The sequence below is a fragment of the Sesamum indicum genome, linkage group LG9 (assembly GCF_026168435.1).
Source record: "Sesamum indicum cultivar Baizhima isolate 11 linkage group LG9, ASM2616843v1, whole genome shotgun sequence".
NCBI lineage: Eukaryota > Viridiplantae > Streptophyta > Magnoliopsida > Lamiales > Pedaliaceae > Sesamum > Sesamum indicum.
This window is the reverse complement of record NC_142665.1, coordinates 18,368,817-18,391,833: the sequence shown is the minus strand read 5'-3', so window position 1 is coordinate 18,391,833 and position 23,017 is coordinate 18,368,817. Positions and strand designations below refer to the sequence as shown.

The 23,017-nt window shown below is 36.3% G+C and overlaps 2 protein-coding genes and 2 long non-coding RNA genes across 14 annotated transcripts; 1 reads left to right on the top strand and 3 right to left on the bottom strand.

The window, feature by feature from the left end:
- Positions 1–744: 744 nt before the first annotated feature.
- Positions 745–2,895, bottom strand: LOC148786964 (uncharacterized). Its single transcript, XR_016067538.1, has 2 exons — positions 2,808–2,895; positions 745–1,890 (listed from the first exon to the last, which is right to left on the bottom strand). It is a non-coding gene; the product is annotated as an uncharacterized LOC148786964 (long non-coding RNA).
- Positions 2,896–5,014: 2,119 nt separating this feature from the next.
- On the bottom strand, positions 5,015–14,008 carry LOC105178166 (endonuclease/exonuclease/phosphatase family protein). Of its 6 annotated transcripts, none has more exons than XM_011101553.3 (12): positions 13,533–14,007; positions 13,299–13,410; positions 12,438–12,665; positions 12,160–12,245; positions 11,467–11,582; positions 11,267–11,347; positions 10,895–11,092; positions 10,514–10,671; positions 8,454–9,136; positions 6,788–6,959; positions 5,963–6,301; positions 5,015–5,291 (listed from the first exon to the last, which is right to left on the bottom strand). In XM_011101553.3, the coding sequence occupies exons 1-10, from the start codon at positions 13,638–13,640 to the stop codon at positions 6,885–6,887; spliced, it is 1,845 nt and encodes a 614-aa protein (XP_011099855.1). In that variant the 5' UTR covers positions 13,641–14,007; the 3' UTR covers positions 5,015–5,291; positions 5,963–6,301; positions 6,788–6,884. The 6 variants fall into 6 exon arrangements, with proteins under 6 accessions (XP_011099855.1, XP_011099856.1, XP_011099857.1 ...); XM_011101554.3 differs by having other exon boundaries at positions 5,015–5,236; XM_011101555.3 differs by having other exon boundaries at positions 5,015–5,222.
- LOC105178164 (uncharacterized) lies at positions 13,809–15,772 on the top strand. Of its 4 annotated transcripts, none has more exons than XR_002288296.2 (3): positions 13,809–13,918; positions 15,169–15,333; positions 15,478–15,772. It is a non-coding gene; the product is annotated as an uncharacterized LOC105178164 (long non-coding RNA). The 4 variants fall into 4 exon arrangements; XR_016067561.1 differs by having other exon boundaries at positions 15,463–15,772; XR_016067560.1 differs by having other exon boundaries at positions 15,169–15,772.
- A 34-nt stretch (positions 15,773–15,806) lies between these two features.
- LOC105178163 (calcium-dependent protein kinase 18) lies at positions 15,807–22,707 on the bottom strand. 3 transcript variants are annotated; one of them, XM_011101551.3, is made up of 13 exons: positions 21,960–22,707; positions 20,713–20,843; positions 20,562–20,603; positions 20,335–20,446; positions 20,148–20,226; positions 19,768–19,937; positions 19,213–19,339; positions 17,716–17,831; positions 17,513–17,620; positions 16,929–16,991; positions 16,590–16,763; positions 16,217–16,409; positions 15,807–16,092 (listed from the first exon to the last, which is right to left on the bottom strand). In XM_011101551.3, exons 1-12 carry the CDS (start codon positions 22,362–22,364, stop codon positions 16,239–16,241), a joined length of 1,698 nt encoding a protein of 565 aa, XP_011099853.1. In that variant the 5' UTR covers positions 22,365–22,707; the 3' UTR covers positions 15,807–16,092; positions 16,217–16,238. The 3 variants fall into 3 exon arrangements, with proteins under 3 accessions (XP_011099853.1, XP_011099854.1, XP_020554576.1); XM_011101552.3 differs by having other exon boundaries at positions 15,807–16,088; XM_020698917.2 differs by having other exon boundaries at positions 15,807–16,409.
- Between the last annotated feature and the right edge of the window lie 310 nt (positions 22,708–23,017).

Sequence of the window (23,017 nt, the reverse complement as noted above, 5' to 3'; positions counted from 1 at the left end):
GTAGTTGACTTTTCGATGCCAATTTCTCATTGGCCTGACTTCTCGACCTCAACCTCCATCAAGTTTGATTAGTGGGGGACTAATGATATAAAAACCACGCCGAGGTACTCTGAAATAATATAAATGCCATCAAAGTATTTTTTAATGCCTAAAATGGCCCTAGATCCATGCTCTATGTATTTGGGGTCGTACCAACTTGACCCTAAATGTATTAGAATCTAGATATGTATGGATGCACTATAACCACATGATCAATTCGTATCAATGATCTATGGGTCATTGTTCAATTCAATCATACCTGAAGTTACACATCCTCCATGCCTCAAGTGCACATTTGCTACCCTCAATATTTCTTACACTCTGAGTTATATTCCTTATGTTCTTACTGACTTAAATATCAAAGAGTTATAATTGGGACCTCCCAATGTTGTTTACAGATGCACCATTTTGTAAATTATGTAAGAAAATCCTTGAAACAAACTTAATCACTTTGGAGCTGATTATATACGGATAAAGTCCATTTAATCAATCCTAATCCGGACACTCATCGTATAGAAAATCAATATAATCGATTACGGTCAAATATTTAATGTTAAAACTCAAGTCATTGCTAGGATGAACCAATATTTTTCAATAATTTAGTTATGGGTAAAACTTCTTCCATAACTCTTAGTTAATTGTAATCAAAATATATGTCATGATCAGTATTTTGACCTTGTTTATTGAAACAACAATCAATAGTAGTGATGTCAAAAAGAGAGATCGACTAAATTTGTATTATAGGGGTGCGATTAATATATTTTACACTGAAATTTGATACAATTAATTTGGTTATCCTTGAAAATTTCTTGGGAGACTCTATAATCTTTTTCTTTTTGCTTCTATTCTTTTGACTTCATAAGAGTCCCTTTGATCAAAATTTTTGGTGTCGCCTGAGAACTTCTTAGGAGTTCCTCTAGTTTTTGTTGTATTTACTCATTAGGGAACTTCGTAGGAATTCATTTGATCGTATTTTCACTTTGGGCTTTGTTTTATACAGTCGTTGGGGGATAGTTGCTTAGCAGCCTCCATGCTTTAGTTTTTTAAACATTGCTCTTCCTGAGATGCCCATGGAAGATTGTACTTTCAAGAGCGAGAGGTGCTTAACCTTCTCTCTCCTCTTGAGGTTTTCTTTGGGATGATCTCCTCCAAGAGAGGAAAGGTACTTGACCTTATCTCTTCTCTTGAGACTTTCTTTTGGGATAACTCTCCTCCAAGAGGGGAGGTCCTTAAACTTTTACTCCTCTTGAGGCTTTCAAAGCATGACTCTCCTTCAAGAGGGGGAAAATGCTTGACATTCTCTCTCCTCTTGAGGCTTGCTTTAGGATGACTCTCCCCCAAGAGGGGAAGGTGATTGATCTCCTATCTTCTTTTGGGGCTTTCCTCTAAGAGAAAAATGTACTTTGACTTTCTCTCTCCTCTTGAAGCTTTATTCAAGATAACTCTCCTCCAAAAGGGGTAAGGTGCTTGACCTTTCCTCTCCTCTTGAGGTTTTCTTCGGGATGACTCTCCTCCTTTATGTTGGTCCGCCGGCTTTGGCTCACTATTCTTGAGGGTCAGGTCTCCACCTTGGCCTCTGTAAGGATAACGAAAGGATCGTGGCGGCTTAACATGTTCTACAATGTTTTAGGCCACTGCCCTCAGAGCGGCCTGAACTAAGGTGTCTTCGATCATCAGTTGAAAACTTCGTGCATGAACTAGAGAATGGGGGTGCGGGGCTTACTCCCAATCTCCATGATCAGAGGTCCTTTCAAGCCTGCCTGCGCCCACATTCTCATTCCTTGCTCTTGATCTAATGTTTATCTTCAAATGCTGAATCGCCTAGTTCCCACAAACGACCCCAAGTTGATGCTGTCAAAAAGCAAAATTAACTAAATTTACATCAAACTCCAGCGTAAAGCGCATTGAATCGTACATGTATAATATAAATTTAATTGATTTAAATTACTTTTCGATAATATCAAGTACTATTTACATATTTTCATTAATTACCATCATTTTCACTTTTAATTACAATAATTAACTATTATAGAAGATCATATTTATTAAACTGCACGCACGATCATCTCCCACAAGCAATTGCCTCAGAAACTCGAAGTCACGGGAATGGAATTGATCCAAAATACTAGAAACCAACACACTCTTTAGGGTTTGCATGTTCTGGTACATACGAATTATGAGTACTTCTATAGGTGTCCTAACTAGAAGTTAGTTATTTTATAGGAAAAGGTAAAGAGTAAAACAGGGTAGGTAATAATAGACAGCCTTGTCTTATCACAGCTGGTCGCCCTTCTTCCCGACATAATGTGGGACATGAAAGTACAACAAATAATGAACCAACACTTAACACATTCCGGAGACAAAAGCATGTTCTTTCTACTTTACAACGGAGGACTCACCTCCATTTCAGCCCCAATACTTGTTCCAACCTTTTAGTGTTGGAGTTAGTACAACAAACATTATTGTTGAGATATAATGCCACTACGTGTTAATTTCAGTGTACACGCACATACACGTATACGTATGTCATACGTATATATATATATATATAATAAGTGGTGATTCTATATCATAATTGAATTGTTGTGGGTCTCGCTCGTAAATCTATTAGACCCAGAAATTGCCACCAATAAGAATTCGAGAATTTTGACTCGAACTTGTTTTGGTTAAATTTGAAATAGTTATATGGTAAGAGTAATATATTTATCGTGTAATTAATTAAAATTGAGAAAAAGTAATCAATTTTATAGCAAATGTATCACACTTACTCTGTGATTGACACGCCTTGGAATTTGACTAGCTTCATTTGCTTCAACCCCACACTAGCAAAGAGGAGCCAAAACCCCTTCTTGATTGCTTCTTCTTATCTTGAATGGGATGAGTTTAATGAATGATTTAAATAGCTTCTGTTCATAGCTACAAAGGTGACATTTCTTTGAATGACAACAAATTTTTCATTAAATATTGCCTTAAGAGGGGCAGGTTTTGGGTTGTTGTCTGGAGAGAAATTTTGGAGTCAAATGCATAAAAATGTTGGTTGATATGGTTACCAACCAATTTGGGCACCAAAATGCAGCCAATTGCACCCCAATTTCAGCCCCTACATTTGTTCTCCGCTTCTAACGGAGAGTTAACGGCACGGACTAAATTTGTTCAAAAATGATAAGTTGAGGGACCAAAATTGTAACTAGTGAAACATGGGAGACCAAAAATATTTTACCGATTTTTTTGGAGGGACCAAAAATATAAATTTCACGTCATTAATTCTTAGCACTTGGGACCTCTCTTAGTTTGATTCACACTTGCTCTCAAAACTCGGTTAGCTCAGTCAAAATCATACAACTCATGCTCGTATTAGCAATATTATATATATATATATATTTAAGTTCTGCTTTCAATGTGTCGTTCATGATAATAAATTTCAAGTTTTTTTGTCAACATTCAAAAACCTAAAGAAAAAAAGTGTGAAATAAGAAAAATATAGAATAATCTTACAAAAGAAATTAAAAAGATTAAATTACCTGTTTCTATTTAAATATATTGAATAATTTTGATTCTTCCATATTAGCTGATTGACTAATTACCTCCTTTTTTCCTACCTGCTCCCTATTTATTGGAGCTAATTATAGGAATTGATTAGGCATGATTTCCTTGTCCCCAAATTGTAGGGCAAGTCTAATTTTGTAAAATTGGATTGGTCTAGTTGCATGCCACGTCAATGATGTCTCATATCACAAGAAAACAATGCTGCCACAATAAGGGCGCCTATTTAGGCGGAGCCTTGTTACCTGTTGAGGCCAGCTCAAAATTTTATTCCAAATTTCTTGCTACTTGAGTTAATCCTTACTCACATATTTACAGTCGTTTGATATAGATACCGATGCTGACATATCGATTGAGTAGGTTCGATCATCAATTTGATTGCAAGCGACTTAGGTCAGCTGTGGTCGTCAACATGCCTTAGTTGGGTTAGATGTTGGATCTTGCTCTTGGGTCTTGTGTGTCTTAGCCTTTTGATTTTCTAACAAATGGACATGAATTCGTGTGTTATTTAGGTATGAACATTTCTTTGATACCCTAAGTATCATCACCTCTTCATACTCTAGTAGTGCATACTTGTATGGATTGCTAGACTAGAGTTGATGTCCCATTAGTTCTTGTTGTTCATGCTGATAAAAACAGCTTACCAATTAAAACAGCTTCCCGTGTCGAGTTGCTTCTTGTAATTTCATTTCTTTTGTTCCCAACTAAAGCAAGCTAGTCCTAGCCTGTTTTGTTCTACCTCTTGTGGGCACAAGAGATCCTCGATCCCCGAAACCCGAGACCTCAATGGTGTTTCCATCACTTCCTCCAGCATTCCCTGTCACAATCTCTCCTTTCTCTACTTCTCGAGCAACTACATCATCTTTCTCAACGAGACTGAGATCCTCTTTCTTGTTATCACATTGGGTCTACGTCATTATATGCTCTTTCAAATACCCTTGTCTTTGAAGTTTTTCAATCTTGTCTTTCAATCGGAAAAACACTCTTCTGTGTTATGACCTCGATCCTTGTGAATTTACAATATCTGATCAAGGTCTGCTTGGAAGGTGTAGATCTAGTCTTCTTTATCCATTGTAACAGATACCTGATCTCAATGGCAGTAGTCGTTTTAGCTCATCAAGTATCATGAGGGTATCGTTGTTATATCTTTTCCATTTGGAGGCTTAGCATTTTCAGACTGGGAGCATATGAATATGCTACATTAGGATTCAACTGAAGAAGATCCATTTATCCATTGCCATCCAAGGGCTCTTGTAGTTTCCCAGGTTTACAGGGTGCACCAAAACTATCTTACCACAAATTCTTGAAAAAGTAAATCTTTGTTTTGGTAACTATAAATGTTGCTGAAGGGTTTGGAGAGGGAATGATTAAAAAAACCGGTAAAAGGTTGAAAAAAACCCAGAAATTACTTAAAACAGTATGGACAACAAAATACTAAAGAACCAATATTACTAAAAACCTGAAAAAGGAGCTACAAGGGTATATGATATTTCTGATACAATAAAGAGAGAAAAATTAGCAACTATGCCGAAATTGCTGTGAAGTTGAATCAAATCGTGAGATTAGAGATGCACCTCAGCAACGAAATAATATGTAGAGGCACCAGTGATGTTCCGGTCAAAAACACTATCACCATATCCCTGTTGCAGAAGAGCTAATGAAGCTAATCCATCAGCAAAGCAAAACACTGGTGACAATCTTAAGAAATTCTGAAAGGAAATATCATTTGTTACATGATTACGATTTACAAATAACCCATTCCTCATACCAACATGCAATGCATATGAGCAAGAGAAGTTTGAAAGTAAAACTTTCGCATAGACAAACATGATGTGATTTAACTTATTCACACTAACCAGATATTTTCTACAAGCAAGGCATCTTAAAACAGTTTTAGGTCACATTTGAATCCAAACAAAGACTAATAAACATACATATATGAAGTATTAACTCTTTACTATTTGAGATGAGCATGCAAAATTGATCACCTTATACATGTAAAATTGTCCCAATAACTTGAATAGCTGGCAAATATCAACAATTAAACACTAATAGGGGTATGCAGAAGCTTGCTTTTACAGAGAAATCCCAGGAAAAGCAAAGATTTTCAACCAAAATTTCTGCTGCAAGGAAGGGCAAAATTGCATTAAACCCTGAAACAAAATGCTAAAAGCAGAGCATTTTCCCCTTATCTTTCTTTTCCTTTACCGATTTATATAACCTAATGAAGAAAAAACTAAAGAGATGGGATTTTTCTTGAGGCTATAAGTATCTAAAACCATAGTAAATCAGATTCATGGGAGGTAGCAGATAAGAGGTTAAGATTAGCTAGTGGATTATGTACATATACCAAACAATGAATACACAAACACACACTTACTTCTTTCTTGAGGTGGGCGCAGCATAGGCGGCGGAGTGCAGATTGACAGTTGAAACTTGAGAGAGGAGAGTACTAGGTGAGATCTGCCATTCGTGAAGACACTACTGTTCATGAAGACACTGAAGAAAATGGGGATATTTGGGTCTGGGTCTTAATGGGTAAGAACGGATATTTTACCCGACCCAGACCGAATTATTTTAATTTAATGGGTATAGGCCTGGGTTGGGGCCATTATAGTGGGTCCAGGGTCTGGGCAATTTTGGCCCATTGACACGCCTATTTCAGAGTGGAACAGATCTCGAGTAGGATAAACCTTATTTAGCTTTCCCTTTCAGATATCTGCAGGTGCAATATAATCATTAGTTGACAAGGTTTTCTTTTTCGCCTGGAAATAAGACAAAACTTCCATGCTCTTCTCAGCAAAGTTTATTTTATGTCATAAATCAGCATGAAAAAGCTTGAGATTTCAAATATTCTAATTTCTGAGATTCAAATGAATAATTCCAGGACCCTACAACAACGAGAGTTAACGAGGCAATGAAAGATGAGCTGGTAGAGTAGCAAAGAGAATAAACACCACGCAGTAATGGTAGCTCTTGACTAGAGTAACACATAACTATTAGGTTCTATATGCACTTCTCCTGGATCATTTCATAATAGAGTCGATAAAGCTTGATCGAAGTTATCCACTCAACACTCAACTTAAGCTCTTTAAGATAATATTTCAAGGTTTCTGCCATTGATCTCCTCTATTCTTAGAAAAAATATTTACTCAAATCATCATACCAAGAGCACAAAAATGGAAATGTTAGATAAACTTCATACCTTCTTAGAAGCACCAGAGAGAGCTCAAGAAGATGGGTATAGAACAGATGGCTTCACTGTTATTGCAAAAATCCATATGGTTCATTGTCCACTCAAATCATCTTTTGTTCTTTGATGTTGCAGTAGCCCATTTGAAAAATCCACAGTTCGCTTCAGCATTAGATGCAGGTCCCTGAATTACATATATATCCTAGTTTTATCAGCATAAAAGCCGCCCATATTTGAACAGCTTTTATAACCCCAAGCACCTCAACGTCACATACTAACATAACACTCATGTAATCAATGCAAAATAAATTACCAATGGCTTTAAACTTTCAGATTTAAGCATAAACATCCTTCAACATAGTATACGTCGCCTTTTCAGAAAATTGGTGATGAAAATTTTATTTAAAAAAAGGAAACAGAATATCAACATGAACTTGGGAAAAAGAACCATAGTTGTTACCAAGTTGGAATTGGAGAATACCTCAAACCTTCTGAGGATGCTATAGAGTTATTACAGCCGGACATTAAAAGAAGGTAAAGGAAAAGACAATGCAATGTGTATATGTAACAGCTCACAATGTCAATGAGTTTCTACTTTTGTACAATTTAGCAACGAAATACGTCGTGTTAACTTTTCTGGGTTGAGCAAAGCATGTGCACCTTTATGGGGCTATGTTACTATTACAATGAGGAATATGCTTTGAAGGGTAAAGACATTTAGCCCATTCAGACTCTTGCAAAAGGGGGTAACCTTTTACGCTCTGTGTTTTGAGAAAATGATACAACCTCATTGTTTCTTAAAAACACTCAAATAACACCCCACTCAACGGTGTCACTGCCCAACCTACCATATTATAAGATAAAATGTTACATAATTCGTCATTTTTTCCTTACTTTTAAATACTAAGGTCATACAGTTAAATCAACACATATTTAACAATGTATATAATATTTCAAAGATGCCAAGAAGCGGTTTTTTATTAAAATTCTAATTGATGCAACATTATTTGAATGATCGTAAAAAGTTTACCCTATGTTTGGTTTCATGTTTGGGCATTTCCTGAGACAAGATAAAACACAACCAATGTTTGTTTTTTTATTTTTTACACCTTTACTATGTGTTTTTTTTGTTTTTCAACTTTCTATATATAATATATATACACTTATATATAGATATATAGATAATATATAAGAGACATGATTTGACAATGAACAGTGATTTTTGTCTCCCAAATCCCAACATCAAACCTACACCACTTATTTTAAAATATTTTAAATTACCTCAAAACACAAATCCAAACATACCATGTATCCCCAACACACACTTAATCTCTATTTTTCTCTCTCCATCTCTAAAACACCAAAATAAAACACTCAAAACACAAATCCAAACACTATGTTAAGGTTTTATCTCATAGGACTTATGTATCTGTTCCAAAATTTGAAATTCGATTGGTCTTCATTGCCTCAGTTTTTGAAATACAAGGGAGTTATATACCTGTTCCAAAACACAACGTAACACGCCCCTTTCCAAAACAAAGGAGGTAATTGCCACTCACCCCATCGCAGAGAGATGGGTGCTTAATACAAATGTGTTCTAACAACATCTTCATACTATTATTCTTAACAAGCATGAACGCAAGACAACTATAAATAAAGCATTTAAAGCCTCAAGTACCTCAGCACGTGCACAGACATAAAATCGGCGCCCTAGATTAGGTCCAGATTTCTTCACAACTCGAGAAACACAAGGTTCCTTATGGCCTTTGCAAAGAGGTATGCTAGTTTGCATAAGTTGCTGAATCCTTTGCCACTCAACTAAGGCAACATTGTTCTTTTCATTTTCTGAAGGTTGAGAAGAATCATCTTCTTGCATTGACAAGCTTTGTTCTGCCGGCCACTCCTTTGTGGAATCATGTTCACCACCATGGGTCGAAGTTTGATTCAGTCCACTATAAGGAAAGGAGATATCTGCCTGACTAACCTTGCTGTCAGCAGAAAAACTGTTTGGATCACCACTAACACCCACTGTTTTCTTGAAAAATGATTTGACTGAGAGCTGAGACGACTGACATTGTCTTGATTTTTTCTTGCAAACCACAGAGGAAACTGTTTTAGAACGACCAATTTGAGAGCATGGTGAGTCAGAAGATGATTCTTTATGTTCACCAACAGAACTTGCATTTGATGTATGAAATACACCTTGATGAATCACTTCTGACACAGATGGGCTACAGGCATCTAGGGGTCTTTTAAGGAGTTGACTGCACCTTTCAAGAACAATACTATCTTCTGAAATTGAATTGGAACCTCCAGATAAGCTAGTTTCTTCTTCAGGTTGCCTTTTCGCAAACATGGACACTGTAAATCATGGCATGTGGATGAATGACAGTGGTGAGAGAACAAATCCACTAATTTAATTCATGTAGTACAATAGTAAGAGAACTTTAGTTGTATAATGCAAAGTGCAAAGGAGCAAAGTCACATTAAATCATGCCCCCACCATCCTCTCTCCTGCCATATGCTTTATTACCAGGCAGGTTCCCCCAAGTATCAGCCATCTTCCCAGAGACAAGGATAATTGTGACTAATGAAGATGGAAACCAGTAGTTAGTGTTATGTAGAGAGCTCTATATAGAGCATCAACTTTTAACAAATGGCATGGTCATGGTAGGGATGTTGGTATTCACGGCCATAAATACGGACACAATTTTAATCCCTGAGATTTAGCTGCAACTAGGAAGGACCTCGTAGGAAAGTAGGAACATATCAACCGATCAACCTAAACAGGACAAACAAACAGAGGAAAGAACAAAGAACAAGTCCAGGAACATTGTAGCTAACAAACATAAGGCTACTTATGAGAAGCCTTCTATTATAAAACATTGACCAATCACTAAATAAATGTTTAAGTAATATCATAGCCATTGATCCACCTGGTTAAGATTTAGAACTACAAAAGCCAGAAAATTATTCAACTTGTCACCACTTACATTCCTGCACATCATAAAATAGAGATGAGCAAACGACATCCTAAAGGTGACATTAGTTTTCAAATAAGACAAAGCCAAACACCATTGTCCATGTAGCCATTTTTGCATCAAAAAGATTTATTAAGTGTACATTGTCAATTGACATATATGAGCACATTACTTCTTCAAAACCAATTCATTTGTCTGATAAAGTACTCCTCCAAGTATCAATTAGCTTATGTGCATATTTCCTGTATAATTTTGTCTAGTCTTTTTCAAAAATAAAAAGTAAACACGGTTTTAACAATTTGCCTTGGAATACCACGGAAGAGATACCAGAAATCTGCCACATTATGGCTTTAGCTACATATTCTTGAACTACCCTTCCTTTCAAATAAATTCCCACATAGACTACACATGGAGCGTAAATCATGTTCCACAATCTGATGAATGATGAGTAGATGCACAAACTATTACGCCAGGCCCATATTAACTGTGTGGACCCCATTTAAGGGTATCGCAAGTTAACATTTACTAAGTGAAACTCAGCACTATAGTGTCCCTTCCCAAGAATGAATCCAGCATCTTGCTTCTGTACAATCATCAAATTCTGATCGACGAAAATATAAATGCATGTAATGCATCAGAGAAATTACAAGAAGACAAAAATAAACAACTATTCAAACTTCAAATATTCATGTCATGCCAAACCACGGGACATAAATATAGACATGTTCTGCAGAATGCAATTATAAAGAATCTTCACCTAGAGTCCGCTGACATCCATAGACCTGGGGACAATATCTAGTAGAGAGTGAAGGAGTGTTGTGTTGTTGAATATTGGGGATCTCCACCAAAATCACATAGACAGGAACATGATCAGAGCCTTCCAATTTGACAGCCCTCCCCTTTATGTCTTTATGTCTAGATTTAAGATAAGATGAAAGAATCCACAATGAACAAGACAAAAAACAACAATAGAATAGAAAATGTTGTATACAAGCATGCATTTTCTCTATAATTAAGCAAATCAATGGGAACTACAATAAAAAGATGCTACAAAGAGAACTAATTGTGAACAAGTATCATCTTCCTGCAAAACCTAGAATCAAATAATTCTATACCAACTCATAGTTTCATCCCTTACCTAGGTGTATTACCAGGTTTCCAACGTTTGAACTGCTCTAATATGTCACACTCTTTAACATGGCAAGTCAAAATGTTATGTCCTAGGTTTTCTTCGTTATGCAAGCATGGTCCAGCACTAAGAATGTGGTCAATACGCGTCCCAAAGTTGAACTCCTCTGCACCAGAATTTGTAGGCCAGCATGTGTAGGCTTCTCTTCTATTACATAATTAAAGAACAAATATAGGTTGGTCAAGTGGCATCAAAAGACCCAAAAGTTACAGATACCAGGTTGGATACAGCATAGTAGTTGATCACATGCACGCAACTATCACCATAAAGATGATCTTTCAACGAATAAGAATAAAAACAAGAGTCAAGAAGCTTTGGCACCTCTCAGGATGTTTTTCTCGGAAAACATCAAAAAAAGAACCTCCATTTCTCAGCAACAAAGATCTAAACCAAATTCTGAACCTGCAATTGCAAGCTAACTATAAATGATATATTTCCAGTAATACATGCAACACAAACCTTATGCACAATCTGCACTCATCAATAAGATTAAGAAAGAATCAGGAATAACAGCGACTCACTCATTTTTCTCAAAATCTGGTCCAGCATCACAACGATCTATAGCAGAGGGAGCAATGTTGAGATCCCCAACAACAAATATCCTTCGTCCTTGACATAGAAGAGACTCCCATCTTCTCTAAAACAAAATCACTAACATTATTCTAAAAGCATGAAGCTCAGCAGCCAAGATTAATAATTGAAATGAAGCCTTTATACCCAAGAATTGCACCAATCTTATCCAATAAAAGTAAAAGAATTCGTTGCAATATTACTTCACAGAATATGGTGATGATAATGTCAAAAATTGCAAACAACAAGACATGGTTCCACAATATTAGTGTCTAAAACTTGTTTCATTAATGCGTGTACCCAGAAATGATAATTTTGTTTCACATATGCCATGGATGTTAATCAATCTATTAACTTCACGACCCCCAAAAGGCAACTACTAGTGACAACAAAAATAAAGGTATATATTCTTTGAAGCTGGCAGAAATGACCAACTCTTACATGATTTCAAAAATTTCATTTGTAAGGCGCCCAGCCCCCACAATGCAATACCAGACAAACTAAATTTTCATTTACCTAATGAAAAAAACTAACATAGAATACATGATTCATTTAAATCTAGCAAAGAAAGAGGTGCACATGAGGATTGTAGACACTCATATTCGACATCTATGACCCTTCAAGCACAAGGGAAAAATGAATACCTGTAGTATGTTGAAAAATTTATGCTTAAACTGGATCCTTTCTGTATCATCACATTGAGCTCTGGGTCCATACACATTAAAAAGAACTGTAGCGGAGAAAAAGAAAATTCATCTCTCACTAACATAGACAATAACACAGTTTAGACTAAGGCTGTAAAACTATGGAAAATAAACGATGTCCACAGACAAGTATTTGAACAACAATTGTACAGAGAATAAAGCCTTCCCTAAGAAGCTCTTCCATAGCAGTATTAATCTACTAATGTTATGCTACCCACCAAAATGTTCATGATCAGTTATGATACAACGTCCTTCACCATCAATTTTCAGAAGCTCGTCAGGGGAAAAATCTTCTAGACCTTCCACTACTGATGAATATTCACTTTTCCCGGACCCAAACCCTGGGGAAATCTTAAGAACACCGGTGAAACCCTCCTCCGCAGAAACTGGCAAAGCTACTTCATCACTAGAAAATGCAGACTTGACACGACAAAATGTCGCCACGCCTGATTAAACATATAAAATAAGTAAACTGCTTCTCTCCCTCTCAAGACAGAGCATAAACAATAAAAGAGAATATTTTGCCTAAAACCATTTTTGTACTGTAATCTTTTACATGTATAACTTTGAAAAGGTATTGATCCAGAAAAGTAATCTGAAAATCTTTTTCAGTGAAAGCATTTTTCAGAACTTGAGAAGAGAATGTAGTGTCTGAATAACACTGGTTCGAAAACATTGATATGAAGGTAAAAGTATAGAAAGTTTTGGATGGTTTTTATTCATTTTAAAATAAAAAAAAAATGGCTCTGGATATCTGCATTTTGAGGATGAGTTAATGGAAACATTGCACTTGTATAGGGTAATCTTTTTCATTTTTGTTTCAGATAATGAAAGCACATCCAGAAGCTCCTCTTTAAGCATAAAGCTCAAAACTTTACGCATATAATGGACTGTGACATAATTTCCAATTTTATGAGTACATAATTAACAAATTTTGGTGGAAACCAGAAAGTCAGTACCCCAAATTCCAACTTTTATTGAACAAAAAACAACCAAACCTATAGCTAAAGAATTCTAGTCAATGAATTCACATCAAGAATAATACATCAGAGTAGAAGAATAAAGGGAGCAATTGTCACCAGAATATCCGGTTCGGCCTTTATCAGACGTGCGAGTGCAAGAGAAAAAGGACTCATAACCCTCCGCCTGCACCAAATCCGCTCTCAATTCTTGCCTTGACAGCTTCGTCTCCTGCGCATGAGACAAACGAAATAGATGAAGAATTAATTAAGAAAACTCCAAACTTATGCATCTACTTAGAAAACGTATGTATCGTATGTGTAGGCGGCGAGTGAAATAAGACAGGGAGAAACCTGAAAGCAGATGATATCGGCGTCAAGAGCATCGAGCAACTTGCGAAGAGAGCCGAACTGTGAGACTCGAGGCCTCAGCCCGTTTACATTGTAAGTTACTATCTTCATTCTTCACTAGACAAACTGATATCTGTGTGTGTCTGTGTGTGGGAGTGGTCCGTGCTGGGGTTTCTGCTCTGGGACAGAGGTGGCAACGGGGCGGGTATAGGGCGGACCCGGAACCCGCCGGTGCGGTTCTCACCCGGAACTCGGGTATCTACTTTTTTCTTTTTCAGATGGAGAGAAGGAAGAGGGAAGAGAGAGGGCGAGCGGCAGGGAGGAGAGAGGGCGAGCGACGGAGAGCGGCGCCGTGGAGCTAGGTGATCAGCGGAGAACGGCGTAGTGAGGCAAGTGAAAGCGATTAAAATTGGTTCTACAATTCTATTATCAAATTGGATAGTTTCATTTTTCAGTAATTTCAATTTTAGGCACTCAATTAATTTTGGTCTCATATCAATTTGGTTCCTAAATTTATTAAAATTGATTCTCTTCATTAATTTACATTCAACTTTTAATATACCAACATTTTAAAAAATTAGTTGATATAATGTTTGATACATATTAGATATAAAGACGGTTCGGACATACGGATGGTGTATCCAAAAATTAAAAAGAAAAAAAAAAAAGGACACGACATTGGGCATCCCAAGAGACAGTCCAACTTATGGATTTTTTCATAATTTTTTAAAAAGTTTGGGCTATTTTTTGTTTTTTTGAAAAAAGAATTTTAACCTTAATAAAAAATAAAAAGAATTAACTTACGCATTTCAAATTAAAAATATAAAAATATATATTTTATGTAGTCGTGTCGTGTCCTAATTTTTCGTATCGCAGTATATGTATCATGTCCGTGTCCGTATTATTCTATCCGTGTCCATGCATTATAGGTGACAATTGAATTTGGAGGGGAAAACAGGCGTGAAGTTGAGAATGAAAAGCCTAATTTGCGCTCTTAACATGCATACACTAAAGAAGCTTGAGTAAGTTGATGGGAAAGTAGTCAAAATTGAAAGAAATTCAACTTTCAGACGTGACACGCCTCTTCTAAGTATGTATGTACAAGCTGCAAGTTTGGCCTTCTATTCTCTCGTTCCCGCCTGATTTTTCCTCTAAAGACAGTCCTCTTCTATGGTTTTGACCGTCAAAACTAATGGAGAGGATCGATCTTGATAAATTTAAAAAATGTTAAGAATACCAAAATTAATTTAGGGTCTAAGTTGGGACACAAAAAATGAAATTATCTCGTTAACTTATTATTGTTTCACAATGACTACGAATACTAACACGCATACGATATAAGCTATAAGAATTAAAAATTCAAGAATCAGAGTTTTCAACCATATTTCTCGAAACTCAAGAAAAGGTCTTGTCTCTTTATATCGACAATGCTAAGTTGTACTGAATAATCGGGTTAAGGTGTTTAAGAGTAAATCTTGTTAATGCAAAACTTAATAAGCAAAATAAGATCCAATTATCTCAGTTGCGACGCTTATAAACCAACTACCATCAAAACCATATCAGGAAGGCCTTCTATCTCAGTCTTAATTCTTGAACCCGACATTCTTATCATGTAAGAATTGATTGACAACTTGTGCAGATTGTTTCTCTTTGTGGATCACAGTTTCAGTAGAAGCAGTGGATCTTAGTTTTTCACTGAGCATACAGATCCAACAATGGCAGGCAATGCGCACTTACTGATGCAATACAAGTGATTAAGGATTTAACCTCGGAGGTGAAGAAACTAAAGGCGGATCATGCACTAGTAAGGATTTAACCTCTTATATCTCCTGCCCAATAAACTCCCGAGGCAAGTTTTGGGACAGAGTAGCAGTAGGAAATTATTGACAATTCTAACAACATTGCAACTGATTTCGAGCTTAACATACCAAAGTTTACCATGTCGTAGGAAGGTTTTGATCGACAAGAATGTCACAATTTAGTGAGATTTTCTATCTCAACCATCGCTCATAACATGTGGGATCGTCAATGAGAGAGGAAGACAAGCAACGAGAGGCAGCAAGAGAAGAGTGTTGCAAATGGGAGTCATTCGAGCACATCTCTCAGGGTAGCTCTTCTGATAGCATGGTTCTTGTTCTCTAACACTTTCCTTTTTCTGGTTTCTTTTTTCATCATGAAAGTATCATCTGTTACTGAATACTGAACTTGAAAAAATGCTATGACCTAAAATTTTACCTGGTTGAGGATGCTGAGCTACAGATACTAACTTGAAGCTAGTTTGTGTCTTAATTTACCAACTCTATTACTCTTGAAAAGGAGAATACAAGTAGAGGTTTATTGTGATACATATTTCAAGAAAGGGAACGAAATAAAGTAGACGACAACAACGACAACGATTTTCATTGACGACTATCATCAGTTCATAGGCAACTAGATACTAGACATTACCAACACATAATTTACAGTAATACAAGCCCTCTTCATGTTGCCAATGTTGAGGATTACCAATGAACCTTGTTCTACATTCCGCACCCTTGGCATGATGTGCTCGTAGCCTGACTAACTACCACAAGTCCAGGAGGGACGCACAGGAGCATCATTGGATACGTGCAGATGAAAAAAGGATATATGAGAATATTGATAATTGCAGCAGATTGGACTCTTTAGGATACTCTCATTATACTCACCACTCACAAGCGCCAAAATACCTCATTGCAACATCTTGTTTGCACCTCGACGTGCAGCGGGACTATTCACACCCCGCGAACTCATACTGGCAGTTCTTAAGAGTCTGCGGAACTCAGATAAGCTAATCCTTCCATCTTTATCGAGATCTGCTTCTTCTAGAAGGGGGTCTATCGAACCCCTTAGACATGTGTGCTGTAGCACATAGTAGAAACCACATATGAGTAAATATTGATATATTTTAGATTTTAGAAAGTAAGATAGCAAGTTTTCAGATCTTGCATGTGATAGAATGCTAAAATTATGAATAACGATGAGCTTGAGACATGAACAAATCTCTGTCACTGAGTTATTATTGTTGAAGTTTGCACTGACCAATTTAAGCTCTTCCGGAGTTATAAATCCATCTCGATCGACATCAAATTTTTCGAAAGCAGCCTGCGACCTTTGCTGCCATTTTTCTGAATTATGCTCCTCCAATTGATGGACGTGTAGGGTAGCTGCAACGAACTCAGAGAAATCCACAAGTCCATCAGTATTGCTATCAATCTGCTCACAGAGAAAGAAAACGTTCATCAGAATTGTCTAAGTAGGAAGCCGAGACACAGTTATGCAGCTGCCCAAATGAAATTGCATTAGCAAACGAGGGGTGACAGTTTCAAAGACAACAATGACGAAAAATGATCATGAACTCCTCATGTAACACAAACATACCGCTTGAAGGATTTCGACAACTCGTGAGTCCTTCATTTTCCAAGGAAGATCCTTCTCCATGGCCTAAGGTGCAACACAAACAAGTTATCATCACAAAGAAATGGCCATTGCTATTGAAACTCAGATATTCTTAGAGGGTGTTTCACTAAGCTTATTTAAAATTATAAGCTCATATACGTTGGTAATATGCTTTTGGAGTTTTATGGAGATTAATGTTATTCTTAGTTTAAAAATAAGCTCTGAAATGTATGGATAAAATAAGGTTATAGAGCGTATAAGATATAACTAACTAATGACAATTTTGTAATTAGTACAATCAAAGTTGAAGAAGTTTGCTAAAATCTTAAAAGTAAGTTGAAAACTCCTTACTTCTTTTAAAGCAGCTTATTGGCTCTGAACATCTTACTTTTATCCTTCTCAGAAAAATTTACGTTACACTTTTCATCTCTTATAAGCTTCAATTATCCTATAGGATGTTTTGAAAAGCTAAGCTCATCCAAACACCTATTAGTCTTTCTATATCTCCTACAAAGAAATGAATAAACTTCTAAACAATCCTCCGTAAATCACACAAGCAAACTAACCTGTCTCATTTCTTCAAGACTGATCACGCCATTTTTATCCACATCAATTGCATCAAACTGATCTCTAAGATCAGCCAGCTCCTCATCATCAAGTGTGCTAGCCAAAGCCTGAATATTAAATGAAGCCAATAAATGTTCCATCGACAATGTTTATAATTGTAGAGAGCGATTAGAAGTTTCACTTATATAAATGAATGAGTTACCCGAAGCGCAAACTGCTTAAATCGACTGTATTTCACAAACTGCCTCATGTTATTTAGAACAGAAATGTCCAGAGGAATCTCTGAAGCTTCACCTCCTTCTCGTACCCATGGATGTGCTGGACAAGCTAGAATGTTAGTATATGAACCCCCAAATGGCACATAAAAGGATATACTTGGTATAACATAGTGAAATATACCAGCACCTAACAGTGAGTTTTAGAGAAAGGAACATGAAAATCACACTTCTACTTGTGCTATGCAACAGTGATGGCTTTCACAAGTGCAAGTGATTTTGCTATTTTGAAAGCATAAATACACAGAATCCCTGAGGCTTAGCGTAATTATTATTAATTTTTATTTTTTTCAAAAAAAGCCACACATCGTTCAGAAATTTACATGTACAACCTGGGTTTCCTCCGTCCAACATTTATACCCAACAGCGGTTACCCTCTGCTTGAAATTGCATCAACAAAATAGAGAATTTTCCAAAAATGCCCTTTCTCAGGTCATAATAAATTTGATTATTTATACACCCTTTTCATTTTCCAGAATCAGTTTGGGTTAAACATTTTACATGATTTCACTGAGAACTAGTAATTTTTGTGGGTAGCAATATAGTAGAGATGACTAAGTGTGACATGAGATATGGAATCAAATCCCCAAAGCAGTGGCATTGTAGGTACGAAATATCTGTATGCTGATGATAAATTGAAATTTATTTTTTTGAGAATGATTGACGGGCAATCGGCGAAAGTCAACAAATTAAATTTGATTATTCATCAATAAGAAACACTTAGAAATATTTAATTTTCTAAAGTAACAATTATAATGGATCCTGAAAATAAAACCAAACCAAATCAATTTGGAGTTCGGTGCAATGGATTAACAGAACTGCCAAGACACCCTACAATTATTGAGCAAGAGAGGATCTCTACAAGCCTAAATTTGCTAAGGCAAAAGTGGGGGTGAATAGCAAACTTTGCAAGAGGAATTAGCACACCCACTTTGTATTCGGATTTTTTCTGGAAATAGAAAAAAGAATGAGGAAATATATAAGAGGTACACAATTTGGAAAAGGCGAAAAGTTTGCTTCCAAAAACACCCACATAATATTCAAATATAGCAAAAATCTTATCATCCATAAATTTCAAAACCCCTTTTATTACGAATAAATAATTGAGTAGATCTCCCTGTTTATTACCAAATATATTACACTGACATCCTAACGATATATAAATGTGCGTTTAGGCCATGCACATTTGGCAACAAAAAATTTAAACTACAATAGGTGTCTCTAATGAACAAACATTCTTATTGCTTGTATAACAAGGATTACAAATAAAGTGGTTCAAACTAGAAGGCAATGTTTCTGTACCAGAAGAGATATTGATATAAAAAGCTCTATGTTAATGGATGCAAGTAACCAGTTATTAGCTCTAAGTATTAATTGTATTCCAAATGCATAAGTGTAAGATATTCAAGAGCAACAGGACATACATAAGGCCTGGGCTGCTGTAAGTCTTGCACGAGGATCTTTCATCAGTAGCTTCTTTACAAAATCTTTAGCAGCATTGCTTATCCCTGGCCATGGTTTGCGGCGGAAGTCCGGCTTGTTCCTGAGAACCTGTAGACGACAAATATGCAGTCGTAACCTGACTAAAGTGTATACAATAAATACACTGATAGTAAAAGTCGTAACTGTGTATCATCATGCTTCGGAATTCCAAATTCTTGGAATAAGTTGAAAATTAGTGAGAAATGTTTAAAAGAAAGAGGCTTCAGAAGACAAGTTCTATATCAATTGTTTATTTTACTGTTATTTAGTTCTTTCCATTTCTCTTTTCTTTTTCTCCTGCGTGGTGGGGCGTGAAGTGGCAACTGGAAGAAACAATAAACAAGTATGAATGGAAAGTCAAGGACAAAAGTGTTGGAACAAGCAAAACACATTTAGTTGACTTCCAGACATTCAGTTTCATAGTCAGATCCAAAAAACATTGTTGACATACAACACCCTAATCATGAAAAATATTAACTCAACTTGTAGTATCCCACCTCCTTAAAGATGCCATCCTCAGTTTTGTCCCAGAAGGGCCGCCGACCACAGAGCAAAATGTAAGTAATCACACCAATGCTCCATACATCTGATTCAGGGCCTGATTTACGCTTCAATACCTCTGGAGCAACATAATATGCACTGCCAACAATGTCTTGGAATTTCTTTCCTGATGAAAATTTGAAGTGTTTGTGAAGAATGAGAACAAAAGTAAGCCCTCTGAATATTTAGCATGTCACATTAAAACAAACACGTATGCATGAATGTTAAGAAGCTACAATGGATTTCCACAACTGAAGTGATCCAGTCATTAAAAAATCAGTTTCTCATGAATATTAATGCTCTAAAAAATTGATAACAAGAGGCTCAAATTGATTACCTGGTCTTATGAAGTCAGAAAGACCAAAATCTGTAGCCTTTAGTGGTGAATCCTCTTTTGGGGACTTAAATAGAAAATTCTGAGAAAAAAAGGAACTTTAGAACATCAAACATGTTCCCACACAGAAATTCAATAATTTTACACATACCTCCAGCTCAGCCAAAAGATTGAATAATTTTGAACATACCTCCGGCTTCATATCTCGATGTACAAAACCATGTAAATGGCACTCCGCAGCAACTTTTAGCATCTGCCTTACAACAATTGCTGCATCTTTTTCTGTGTACCGGCTATCCTTTCTGTTATGAAAAATTAGATTTAAGTCCAAGAACATGCTTCCAGTGGCAAAGAGAATAATCTTATAACACATGCAGTCTCAGTTGAAGACTAAATATAGAACTCCGACAAGCTTACTTCGATAAGATACGGTCTAGCAATTCTCCACCCTCACATAACCTAAAAAAGACAAAAATTGATAACAAGTCATTCACATTGGTCAAATTACAAACAGCTTAATGCAGGAAAAAACTTTGTGAGACCAATGAAGTTTAAAGATAAAACTTACTCCATAACAATATATACATAAGAATCATCTTCAAAGGCATTATAGAAGTGAACCACATTCTCATGGCCTGCTAAAGCTTTCAATATCTTGACTTCTCGCTTGACATCCTCAACAGCAATTGGAAGAACCATCTGTCATGTGTTCAAGAAATTGTTCACTACATGGCTTTTGCAGTAAAGAAATTAATGTTGAGAATAACCAAGAGAGCAATTCAGCAGATTCCATCTAGTTATCCATCTTGAATGAATATGAGCATGTTCTTGAATGAAAATCAACTAAACCAATTTTCACCTGAGTTTCATTTTTCAGCTAATGGATGGATCCTAGACTAGTGGACCATCCGCTTATAGTCGATATAAATGATTCCGTTAACTGAAATTAATATCAGTGTGAGATCTATGATATCGAACATAAGTGGATGGTTCATTGATATTTATTTCAGTTAACAGAATCATTTATATCAACTATAGGTGAATGGTTGAAGTCAAGTATGATCCATTAGCTGAAAATTCCTAAAACTCTTCTCCACCTCTCATATCCCTTTTCCAAGGTCCACCCTGCCTATATCCAAGATAAGTATTCTATGCCAAATAAATATTGGATGGCAATTATACCTTAGGTGAGCAGCATGATTGACAGGATATTCAAAATCCAATCAGGCGACCTTCAAGAAGAAAACGCTACAAAGGGACTGGAAACTGAACTCAACCATTAGATAGGAAAACTACACCTTGCATTTTGAGGTAAGTGGGCTTGCAATATATGTTTACTTAATTAACAGCAAAGAACATCAAGAATAAGGCCTGGCACTAGCCAGGTATGCTAGATTATCTGAATTCACTTACATATAACAACATCCCTAACCACATAGTAAATGCCCATTTGATCTTTAGAAGGGTGCAAATTATAAATAAGATAAGAAGAAAGCATAAACCCTGAATAGATAATCAGTGAATATCCCGGTACAAAGATAGGTCATACAAACATATTTATCTTCCATTCCCGCATTACAAAAGGCCAATAATCCACAAAAGTGAGAAGGATTTATCAATCATAAAAATTCAACAACCCTTTTAATCCTCAGAAATCAATCCCAAAAATACGAGCTAAGAGCAATAAGTTTCTCAAAATCCAGTAAAAGCCAACAATGTAGCACCACACGCAGCTCTCATTGAACAAACGAATATACAGAAATAATTGAGAAACAAACGGAGGAAAAGATATTAAAAAACAGGAAAAGGAATTACCTTGTTCTTCTCTATTCTCTTGACAGCTACACGATCCCCATTAGACTTATCAATTGCAACATATGTATAACCAAATTGGCCATGTCCCAACAATTTCCCTATGGTATACCGCTTATCAAAATCCTTATCATACCCAAAATCTGTTCTCTTGCCACAAGGAATGACCCCACTTGGCTTCTTTGAAGAATTCTTGATAACCTGCTGGGATTGCTTCTGTGGGTGTTGAGTCTTGTTATTTTCTCTTGTCTTCTGAGGATTATTGGGAGGGACATCTTGTTTTGTGGCGCCTGGCTTGGACGCGGCGGCCCGGCGGTTCCCGAAATGGAAGTTGACGGCGGTGGTGGTGATGGAAGGGGCGTTGCCATTAGCACCACTCACTTTCGTGGTGGAAAAACAGCTACCCATTTCTGAAAAAAACAAGATTCCAACTTTTTCTTCTCTTCCCCTCTCGAATCAAAGGATTCCGAATATTCAAACAAGAATTCAACAGAGATCACTGCAGACGATCAATCACATAAAGACACAGCCATGGATGGACAAAACAGAGAAAAACGGAGAAGAATATATATTCAACAACTTATAATGTGAAAATAATGATATCTACAATTTAAAATTCATAGGAAAGATTAAAGCAGATAGCAGGAAGAAGGGAAGAAGGAGATGGAGATGGAGGTGGTGGACACGGTCAAAACGACTTTTGCATAGAGAGAGAGAGAGGGGATGAGAGAGAGAGGGGGGGTGGGGGGGGCTGTCCAAAAACTTCCCCCTCATTTCTAATTTTTCCTCATTGCCTCAATCTTTGTTCCCTTCCTTAGATTTTATTTCCCTATTCCCCCCGTCTTTTTCTTTTTCTTTTTCTTTTTTTTTAAATAAATAATTTAATTTGTATATAATCTCATTCCACTCTTCAAACCATATAAAATCACCCCATTTCCAATTTCTCTTAATTTAGACTAAAAAATTTCATGCACATTAATTAATACTCACAGTTAAAACATCCTCGATCCGTATGTATAATTTAAATTTTTATTATATTTTTTTAATTAATAAAAAAAATG